This window comes from Giraffa tippelskirchi, chromosome 4, assembly GCF_054371585.1.
Source record: "Giraffa tippelskirchi isolate mGirTip1 chromosome 4, T2T-mGirTip1v1.2.pri, whole genome shotgun sequence".
In the NCBI taxonomy this organism is placed as follows: Eukaryota; Metazoa; Chordata; class Mammalia; order Artiodactyla; family Giraffidae; genus Giraffa; species Giraffa tippelskirchi.
Window position 1 is genome coordinate 200,964,455 of NC_137278.1, and position 11,003 is coordinate 200,975,457.

An 11,003-nucleotide genomic window follows, 5' to 3' on the forward strand; every position below is an offset into this window, starting at 1 on the left:
GCCTGGTGGGCTACAGTCCATGGGGTCACAGAGTCGGACACGACTGAGTGACTTGACTTTCTTTCTTTCTTTAATTCTCAGCTGGCAGAGAGGGGAACACGGTAGGCTCATACCTCAAGAATTATGTCCCTCCATTAATTTATTTCCTCACAAAAGGTATATAGAGAGGCACCCCATAGTCACTGCCAGGAAACTAGTGTTTCTTTGAGACTGAGTGCATGCCTGACATTGGCCAGATTCTGTTCAGTTCATGTAGTTTTGTCACATGAAGACCAAAAAAGTGAGGCTTTGCTTTAGGGAAGAAGGGGTGTTGGGACCACAGTCTCCATGGAGTGTGCCAGTTTGCGTGGGGAGGGTTCCCAGGTGGTGCTAGTGATAAAGAACCCTCCTGCCAGTGCTGGAGACGTAAAAGATGTGAGTTTGATCCCTGGGTCAGGAAGATACCTGGAGAAGGGAATGGCTACCCACTCCAGTATTCTTGCCTGGAGAAACCCACTGACAAAGGAGTCTGGCGGGCTACAGTCCACGGGGTCGCAAAGAGTCGGACACAACTGAGCGACTTAGCACGCACGCACATGATCAGTGAAAGCGGACACCAGTCTCTGTGCCCTGTTCTGTCACAGACAGAACCCCTCTGTTGTTTGTCCTTGTTGTCATTGTCCCCTTCTGTACTTTCCCTGCAGGCTTATGCTGCCTGGAAAGGTGGGCCGAGCCTGGGTTATGATGGATCCTCTCCCTATGTCTGGCTTGGAACCTCCCTTTAGAGCCACTGCAAGTGTCCACCACCAGAGGGCAGCAGAGCGCCCCGGAGGGCACCAGGCCCCTCACCCGGAGGCACCTACCGGGTGGCTGGGCAGCAGTGGGACAGAGGGCGTGATGTTGTCCTGATGTCTCCCTGTTGGGTGGAGAGGCACCATCTCTCAGGAGCTCTATGGCTGCTGGTTTATCAGCCTTAATCCTCTGAATTGTTTCACATATGGGCTTCCCTGGTGTCTCATGGTAAAGAATCCGCCTACAGTCCTGGAGAACCAGGAAAATCCCATGGACAGAGGAGCCTGGTGGGCTATGGTCCATAGGGGCTGCAAAAAGTCAGAAACGCCTAAGCAACTAAGCACACACACACAGAGATGTCCCCGCATTGCTCGTCCACTCTGAAGTCCCCAGTTACCTGCTTGCTGAGAGCAGCACGAGGTCTGTTCTGAGGCTCACCTGAGACTCGCGTGCTGCCCCAGTAGGGCGGAGTTGCCTGCACTCCGGGCCCAGTGATGCTCCAAAACAAAAGAGGCAGAATGACCAGGAGAGATGCCAAGCGGATTCACTGGTGGGTGATTCACCAGCTACATGGTGGGCTGGGACCCTCAGAGCCCTGGTGTCTGCAGTAAACACTCAGCTGCAGAAACATTGTTTTTAAAGGCAGTTCTGAGAAGGGTGACTCAGCTCTGCAAAGTGTGTTTGCTAAAAAAAAAAAAGGGAAATCAGACATATGTAAGTTAGAAAAGAGAAAACATAAAAGGCATATTTGTTATTTTCAAATACTGAAGGGCTGTCAGATGGAGGAGGGATTAGCTCCAGCAGAGGGAAGTGGTAGGAAGGCATCTTTCAGCTTGTTCTGGGAAAGAACATTCTGGTGATTAGTGTCATTTAACACAGACAGACTGGGTGGCCTTGGGAACCCAACCCGATTCTCCAAGTGTTAGATGCTCCGTCGTGTCTGAACTCTTTGTGACCCCATGGACTATAGCCTGCCAGACTCCTCTGTCCAGAGGATTCTCCAGGCAAGAATACTGGAGTGGGTTGCCGTTCCATTTTCCAGGGGATCTTCCCGACCCAGGGATTGAACCTAGGTCTCCTGCATTGCAGGCAGATTCTTTACCATCTCAACCGGGGAAGGCCCCGATTCTCCAATGCAGATTGTAAAAGCAATGCTCCTGAGGGACGAAGTGTAGGTCTGGTCCAGATTCAGATGGTATCTGTCCTGGGATGCCAAGTAGGGTGTCAAGGCACGTTTTAAGAAGATTTCTCAGACATGACTCCCTCAAAGGGGGGTCCAGGCCCCCCTCCCGAAGACTTCTTGGCCATCCTACCATCCTGGGAACTCACACAGTCTGATTCCCTAGATCCATAGATCCTGGCTCTGGTCACAGTTCACAGGGGCTCAAACATCAGTCCCAATGGCTGTTTCCTGTGTGGCTTCCTGTATCACCTGGCTTCCCTGGTGCTGTTCTACTCCATATCTGACCAGAAGTCGGCCCCTGCTTAAAGGAGCAAAACTGATTTTGCTGTGTGCTCTGGTTGCAAACTTCGCTGTGTCCTGCCCAACCATCCAGAAGTAGGGCCAGGTGGGAGATCGCACTGGACCTAGCAGTGACTTCAGACCGCCTGCCTCACCACCTGCTAAGACAAGGTTGTGGGATGGCCACCTTTGACCCCAGAGGCTCAGAAGAGGGGGACGTGGGTCCCCTTCTTGTGGGGGGAAGAGTCTGCCCAATTAAAAAAAAATTTTTTTTAAAAAGGGACTTCCTTGGTGATCCAGTGGTTAGGGCTTCACGCTTCCACTGCAGGGGGCACAGGTTTGATCCCTGGTCGGGGAACTAAGATCCTGCATGCAATGCAGTGCAGCCAAAAAGAAGAAATTTTTTTTTTAATTTTCAAAAATGTTAATTTTTTTAATGTTTAAAATTTTTTAATTTTTAAAAAGTTAAAAATTTTATTTAATTTTCAAAAAAAGAAGATTCTGCCCAGTTTCCTAACTGAGATCAGGACTGAATCTCAGTTCCTTGCTAAGAACACCTTCCTTGTCTCCATATCTGAGTCCATACGAGTATGGTTTATTATTTCTCGTAATGACTTTACTGAATATAATGCACATTCCATACAACGCAGCATTTTAAAGTGTACAGTTCAGTGTATATTCAGCAGGCTGTGCAGCCAGCCCGGATGTTGTCACAACCCTTTGGAGACACTGCAGTCCTGTTCGTGGGCGTGCTCCATGTCTTCACCCTCCTCCCCAAACCCCAGACAACACTCATCTTTCTGTCTGTATGAATTTTCATACTGTGGACATTTCATATAAATGGGGCCATACAACATGTGGCCTTTTGTGTCTGTCCAATGCAGGATACAAAATGTGAAGTGCTCACTTCCCATTAATATCTCAAGGTTCATCCATGCTGCAGCCTGTCCCCAGCACCTCATTATTTTTTATGGCTGAATACTATTTCACTGCATGTACAATACCACCTTCCGTTTCCCCATTCATTTGTGTCGTTGATGGTCATTATAGGTTGTTTCCACCTTTTTAGATAGTATCAGTAATGCTGTGATGAAGATTCACATAGAAGTTTTTCTGTGCACACATGTTTTCGTTTGTCTTGGTTATAGCCTTAGGAGTTGGAATTGCCGGGTCACGTGGTAATTCTATGTTTAACCTTTTGAGGAGCTGCCAGACTGTTCTCCAAAGCAGCTGCACCATCAAACGCTCCCACGTGCAGCACGTGAGGGTTCCAGTTTTTCCATGTCCTCATCAACTTGTCACTAGTCGCCTTTTGGATGATAGCCCTCCTCGCGGGTGTGAAGTGATGTCCCGTGATTTTGATTTGCATGCCCCTGGTGGCCGAGTATTATTTTTATAAGCGTTTTTATTGAAGTAGAGTGTACATCATACGGCTCTTTAAGTGGCTCGCTATAGCATAGCGATGGATTCTTTACAGGAAATGATCTGGACGTTTAGAGAGACTGTGCTGAGTGTCTGCGGAGGTGGTGCCCCAGCGCTGTCTGGTGGGAGGCAGTGGGGACCTTGGGTGACAGAAGGAAGTGGCTGGGATGATTCTGGTCGTTGTGATCCTGGCTCATTTCTACTCCTGGTCTTGGCTGCTGTTTAGCTAGGGGATGCAGCTATAGACAGATGTGTGAGTTTAGCTAGGTGATGCAGCCACAGACAGATAGATGTGTGACTCATGGAGGGTGAGAATCAGGTCTGTGAGGGAGAGATGAATGCCAGGTTGGAGTCGCACTGCAGGTCCCGTGATCCCTACCCAGTCTCCTTCCGGCTGATCCACAAACGTGTTAATCCCACTCTCCGGTCCATTCAGGCTGGCCTAAATAGGAAGGCGCTGGTGGGTAAACTTCTCCAGATGGGATGAGGTGCTGGCTGGGGCTGAAGGGAAACTTGGGTTCTTGGTCCAGGCATTTTCTAACTCTGGAGCCTCTGCAGTAGGAGACGCCTTGCTCCGGGTGCAGGCCAGGGCGGCGGGGCAGGGGTGGGGGGGCCTCACCTGTCCCCTTGTCTGTCTGCCCCTCTGTCCGCAGGGAGCCGGGAGACGGCCTTCACCTACGCTGTGAGCGCGGCCGGGGTGGTGAATGCCATCAGCCGCGCCTGCCGTGAGGGCGAGCTGTCCACCTGTGGCTGCAGTCGGGCTGCGCGGCCCAAGGACCTGCCCCGGGACTGGCTGTGGGGCGGCTGCGGCGACAATGTGGACTATGGCTACCGCTTCGCCAAGGAGTTCGTGGACGCCCGCGAGCGGGAGAAGAACTTTGCCAAGGGCTCGGAGGAGCAGGGCCGCGTGCTCATGAACCTGCAGAACAACGAGGCGGGCCGGAGGGTAAGCGATCCCCGCCCCACGAGTACCTGGAGGGGGGCTCTGCCCCCCCCGTGCACCTGGGTGGCTTGTTGGCCACCGGGACATAGGCAGTGACCATGTAATCCCCCTCCCAACACGCTCCCAAACTGTAGACACCCCCACCCCCATACACACCCAGACGGAGGACCCTACCCGCCCCACATACCCCTACACCATCATCTGTTCCTGGGCTGTGCTGTCCGCTGCTGGCTGGTCCAGGAAGAGATGAGTCTGACCACGGAGATTCTTACCTGCGTGCGTGCTTTAACCCGAGTGGAAGTGCAGAAGGTGGCCATCCTTTGAAGGCCCAGGCTCATCAATCTCATATAACATGCGAGGGCTTCCAAGCCTCAATTTCAGTGGAAAGTAACACATAGGTTTTGGGGAGCTGGCTTTATCGTGTGTGGGCGCTAGGCTTCCTGAACGGCTGCTGGGGAGCTCTGTGCCCGTCCACTGGACCTGCTCAGGGAGCCCCCAACCTCCGAGCACACGGCCTGCTCCTCTTTCCCGGGCGGGGTCTGCTCTGCCAGGGGCTAGAGGGCTTGCTCAGCTGGAAGCTCTGTCTTTTGGTGCTCAGGTGTCCACTGTGCGTCCAGGTCCCCCTGGGGAGAGGTGTGAGGCCCGAGTCTGGGTGGCGGGAGACCCTTCTGGTCCCTGACCTCTCAGGAAAGCACACAGACCTCTCTCTGGGAGAGCTGTCCACACCCAGGTCCATGTCAAGCCCAGGCTCAGAGCCTGGCAAGGTACTTAACGAGACCAAAGATGAGCCAGTGAAAGAAAACAGGAACGGCAGTTTCTGAAGGAGAAATAAATTCAGGAATTTAATGTTGGTTCATTGGTGATTCAGTAATAGGATATGGATATACTTCTTAAAAAGTGTTTCTATATTAAATTTTTTTATAAAAATTAACTCATGTTTCATAGGAGCACATGTCAAAGGGACTGGAATTGCCTCCTATATGACTTGGGGTCCCTGGTCTTGGTAGGATGCAGTACCCGTATGTGCACTTAGCACCGTCACTATCTGACATCAGGTCGGGATTAGACTTGGTCATTGCCCAGCATCATCTCTGCAGAGTCCATGTTCAGAGGCTAGTGTTGTTTAGCCAGGTGTGGGTGTCCATCTGTGGTGAGTCAGGAGTCCGGGCCGTGGCTCTGATCTGTGAACCTGGGCTTAGAGGCCAGCGCTGTTCTGCTCCACCAGTCATTTGTGAAGCTTCTTCCATCTGCTCCACCTCGTCTCTGTTTGCCAGTCTTTGGGCGTCTAACCTGGTTGATAAAAAGAAACAAACAAACAAAAGGTTAAGTCTTCACTTTGCCTCCTAAATGCCCCAATTCTACCCATTTTTCAAGATCCCAGTAAATACCACCTGCAAGTGTTGTGTTAGTTGCTCAGTCGTGTCTGATTCTTTGTGACCCCGTGGGCTATAGCCCACCAGGCTCCTCTGTCCATGGGATTCTTCAGGCAAGAATACTGGAGTGGGTTGCTAATCCCTTCTCTAGGGGATCTGCCTGACCCAGGGATCGAACCCCTGTCTCCTGCATTGCAAATAGATTTTTTACTGTCTGAGACACCAAGGAAGCCCAGATGCCTCCCACCATCTTTGCGTCCCCTGTGGTTCATGGTATCTGTGTCTGGAGGGCAGTGGAGGCTTTCAGACATGCTTCCTGTTCCTTACCATCTCAGCTGCAGCTCCTGAGGACTGGGGGGCCCTGGGCCCTCTGCTGTGCTCTTTAGCACATGGGTGCACGTGACAGCACAGAGGAAACTCCCCTGGGCCTCCTACCAAAAGGTCACAGGAAGGAAGGTTTTCCTTCTGTGACTGTTGCAGAGGCAGAGGGGACCAGGCGTCTACCCTCATCCGGCCTTGTCAGTCGAGTCTTGACCCCACTTCTGCTGGCTCCTCATTTCGTCACCCTTAATTGTTTGTTTGCTTTTTCCAGCCCTTATCTCTGCTGCACCTTCCATCTGCCTGCCCCACACCCTCCCCGGCTTCCTCTGTCTGCTCCCCGTCTTTGGGCACCCGTCCTGTAGGCTCCATACCTCTTCACAACCCTTTATCTCTCCCCAGCTTCCATCTGCTCCAGGTGGGGAACTTCAGTTTCTCTCGAGTTCTCATCCCACCTCCAAGGAGCAGGCCTCCACCATCTATCACCTCCCACTTCCTCACACCTACACAGAACCTTCCTCGGGAAGGACTGATTACTGGTAGGGATGGGAAAGTCCCCAGACTGCTATTTTACAACTGGATTTTTTTTTTTTCAAGTAGGTTGTCTAGGCTCTGACATCTTGATGCAGAATAAACCTCAGAGACACTTTGCGAGAAATTTCTCTTGCCTTTGAGAGCCTCCAGTGACCCCATTTTACATACTGAAGGCCAGAGCAGTGGGTTGATACCGCCTTGTCACTGCAGGGCCTCTGAGCATTTTCTAGATGAAAACTGCCCCATCCTTGTGATGTCCTGCCAGTGTCTGAGCTCAGCCACACTGTTACATGTGGAAGAGGGGGAGGGGGAACTAAGAAAAACTTTCAAACATGCTATTGCTTTTTCAGTTACCAGAAAGGCCAAAATCCCCTCCCTCTTCTCTTGCAAGAGGTGCGTCTATATATGAGCAACGGTGAAATATCTAAAATACAGGCATTACTGTCTCTGTGATGTCTTTCTTCCCAGAGGAATGAGAATGAACATGTGAATAGCGAGGCTCAGTGGTGCTCTCCCTTCCGGATTTGTTGATTTGTTTTGCTGAAATTCCTGTCCCTTTCCCAGAGCTTCCCCGACTCTCTTTCCCCAAATCCCCCTGAGTGTTTGCTCCCCGCAGAGATAGATGCTATCCGGCCTCCTCCCCCAGTCACTTAGGGTAGGTACACAGCTTTAGGCCCTTAATCTTTCCTCTTTCTCCTAACAGCACTGGGTGCTGGAAGACTGTCTCCAAACCGAGGACCATCTCCAGGGAATGTCAGGCTCCAGCTCAGACCTGGGGGATCGGAGCCATAGGGTGACTGCAGGTGCTGTCTTTGAAGTGCCTGTAGGAATGGGGGGTCACTTCTGCCTTCAAGCCGCCAACCAAGTGCTCGGGGAGGAGCCTGCCCGCCTTCTCCATCCTAAACCCTTTATAAGCCCCAAGGTTGGCGTGCACCCCCTCCTGGGTGGTCTTCAGCGTCTCCACCCTAAGACAGTGGGGGTAGTCCTGCACCAGAAAAAAATTGGGAGGAGTCCGGGCAGTCGTAATATGAGCTGATGGTGTGGAAGCTCTTGCTTGCACCTGCAGTGGTCCCTGCTGAATAAAGACACAATCTGGGGACCCTTGAAAAGAAAGCTGAGAGGAGCCCTTGACAAATGAGTCCTGCCTGCGTCGGTGACAATAGCTGTGGCAGAAGAAAATGTTGGGCGGCGGACCTGCATCTTTATCCTACCATCTGCACTTCTGGGACGGCTGCCAGGGCCGCTGGACACAATGCATCCGTATGCTTTCACTGAAAAGCACTTTGTGAGCAGCTTTCTGGTCCACTCCTGCTTTTCCATTTGGGTCTGGGGTAGCCCACGTTCAGTCCCCTCCCGCTGCTGTGGTTCAGTGACTTCTGGGTGGGTTTGTTTTCTAAGCATCACCCTCTCCCAATTGCTGTCCCATGGCAGAGGGCCCGCCCCACCTCCCCGCATCACAGCCACTCCCAGGGGGCGTCTTGTCACAGTGTGCTGTGGTTTATGGGGAGGTGCCCGACGGCTCTGCAGAGCTAATGACCCACTTAACCCAGAAAAGGGGAGCGTTTAATTCCTGGGGGACTTGGCAGGATCGGGGAGAGCTTGTGGCCAGACAGGGTCTCTGTTGTAGGCTCCTGGTACAGCTGATTCTTTTTTTCTGTCTTGGACTCTGTGTTATGTAGAAGCTGGACTCATTTTGTTGGTTTTTATTTGAGACGTTGATCAAGATAGAAATATCCTTTTTTCTTCCCCGCTGGTAACGATGACACATTTCAAGTAATAACAATTGAATAACACAGAAAGGAGCTTCCCTGGTGGCCCCGCCTGCCAGTGTAGGAGACGCAGGAGACGCGGGTTCGACCCCTGGGTCGGGGAGATCCTTTGGAGGAGGAAATGGCTACCCACTCGAGTATTCTTGCCTGGGAAACCCCATGGACAGAGGAGCCTGGCGGGCTGCAGTCCGTGGGGTCAGACATGACTGAGTGACTAAACAACAGCAAAGTAGAAAGGGCGAGTACCATTTTGGAAGCGGGTCAGACGTGGGCATCACCTCCCCGCGGTTTTCTATGTGCTGCTCCTTTCGTGTGCTTTCAGTCTGGAGAGACCTCTGGACTCGGTTGGAGAACCTGCGCCTCTGCACACACCCACCCCGCCAGCCCCCACCTGGACTCGGCCTGTGGCGACCCCAGCCGGCCTCCGGGCGTCTCTTGTCAGGACGTTCTTCTCATCCTCTTCTCTCTCCCCTCCGCAGGCTGTGTACAACACGGCAGACGTGGCCTGCAAATGCCATGGCGTCTCAGGGTCCTGCAGCCTCAAGACCTGCTGGCTGCAGCTGGCCGAGTTCCGCAAGGTGGGGGACCAGCTGAAAGAGAAGTACGACAGCGCGGCCGCCATGCGTATCACCCGCCGCGGCAAGCTGGAGCTGGTCAACAGCCGCTTCAAGCCGCCCACCCCCGAGGACCTGGTGTACGTGGACCCCAGCCCAGACTACTGCCTGCGTGACGAGAGCACGGGCTCGCTAGGCACGCGGGGCCGCCTGTGCAACAAGACGTCCGAGGGCCTGGACGGCTGTGCGCTCATGTGCTGCGGCCGCGGCTACGACCAGTTCAAGAGCGTGCGGACCGAGCGCTGCCACTGCAAGTTCCACTGGTGCTGCTTCGTCCGCTGCAAGAAGTGCACACAGGTCGTGGACCAGTTCGTCTGCAAGTAGCCGGGGCCGCTGCCCGCTCCTCCGAGCCGGGCCCAGAAGTCTATGGGATATAAATCTATATAAATATATTTTATATTTGTATAAAGGAAAGGCTGGATGGTAAATAATTGAAAGAAGGCAACAGAAAGGAGAAGCTTATTTAAGAGACGCTGGAGATCTTTGAGGATTGGGGTCTCTGCTTCCAGTGGGTGGGACGCGGGCTTTGTCTCCTGCCCTCGTGGGGCCTCTCTAGAGGTGGGGACTTGAGAATGTCCATGGTCTACCTGACAAGGCCTTGAGGATAGAGAGGGTGCTTGGAGGGAGAAGTGGATGGCATCTGGAGCCCTGTTGGGTGGGTGACAGCCCTGCGACCCCGGCCGCCAAGCTAGGTGGCCCCTTGGATGGCGACGGGAACTCAGCCTCACCCCTGGCATCTTATGGGTCTCCAGCAGAACACCGACCGGTTCCGTGAGAGGCCCAGTGCCTTCTCACATATTCGTCTGTGTGTGCTTGCAGAATCCACAGTTACAGGACAAAGGACAGGCCCCTTGTCACCTCTGATGGTGGGACCAGCTCTTCCCCTGACTCCAGGGCCCATCTTTCCAGCGAGAGATCTTCTTACTCCAGGGTTCGCGGGCTCCCACCTCGGCTCCCACACCATCTGTGCCCGAGCTGCAGAAAGCCAGGTGGTGCCCTGTCAGGTGGTCGCACTGGGCTCCTGCACCACCAGGAGCGGACGCTCTGATGCTGCCGTTGGCTCTCCTTGTCCAGGGATGCTGGGGCGGGCCGGGGCCGGCTCCTGGCGCAGGCTCAGCTCTGCCCCGGATGTAGTTTCCTCCGACATTAAACACCCTCCACTGAAGCTTCTATCTCTTTCCTTATTTGGACACGTGGCTCCTTTTTAGTTTTGATCCGGTCCTCGGAACCCTTCTGCACGGTGCACACACAGAAGAGGGCAAGGGGACGGGGATCATTCAGAGCCCTGGTCTGGGTGAGAGGGACGGGGGATGTCATGAGAATTAATAAGGTGACGGATGTATGCCCACCCCCAGGGAACTCAGGGATCAACCATGGCTGTTAACTCTGCTGTTCTGAACAGAACTCAGAGATTGGAGGTTAAACCTCATGTTTGGCCCCTCTTCCCCATTTTACCTCCCACCCATCCTCCTGGGCTGTTGGTTTTTCACGGGCGATGGAGATACTCTCTGCTGGCTTCTCTGTGTCACCATGTCCAGTCCAGGGGCCAGAACTCCAGCTTTGGAGTATCTGCTTGTTGTTTTTGTTGAGTTGCTCAGTCGTGTCCGACTCTCTGAACTGCGACCCACATGAACTGCAGCACGCCAGGCTCCCCTGTCCTTCACTGTCTCCAGGAGTTTGATCAAACTCATGTCTCTTGAGTTGATGGTGCCATCTTCTGTCACCCCCTTCTCCTGCCTTCAGTCTTTCCCAGCATCAAGGTCTTTTCCAGTGAGTCAGCTCTTTGCCTCAGGTGGC

General features: G+C 53.2%; 1 protein-coding gene across 2 annotated transcripts in view; it reads left to right on the forward strand.

Moving 5' to 3' along the window:
* WNT5B (Wnt family member 5B) overlaps positions 1-10,371 on the forward strand; it is an 81,746-nt gene extending 71,375 nt beyond the window's left edge. For both annotated transcript variants that reach the window (XM_081588820.1, XM_081588819.1), the window contains 2 exons: positions 4,309-4,601; positions 9,072-10,371. In XM_081588820.1, the coding sequence (XP_081444946.1) occupies positions 4,309-4,601; positions 9,072-9,530 (752 nt within the window). In that variant the 3' untranslated portion in view covers positions 9,531-10,371. The remainder of the gene's footprint in view (positions 1-4,308; positions 4,602-9,071) is intronic.
* The last annotated feature ends 632 nt before the right edge of the window (positions 10,372-11,003 follow it).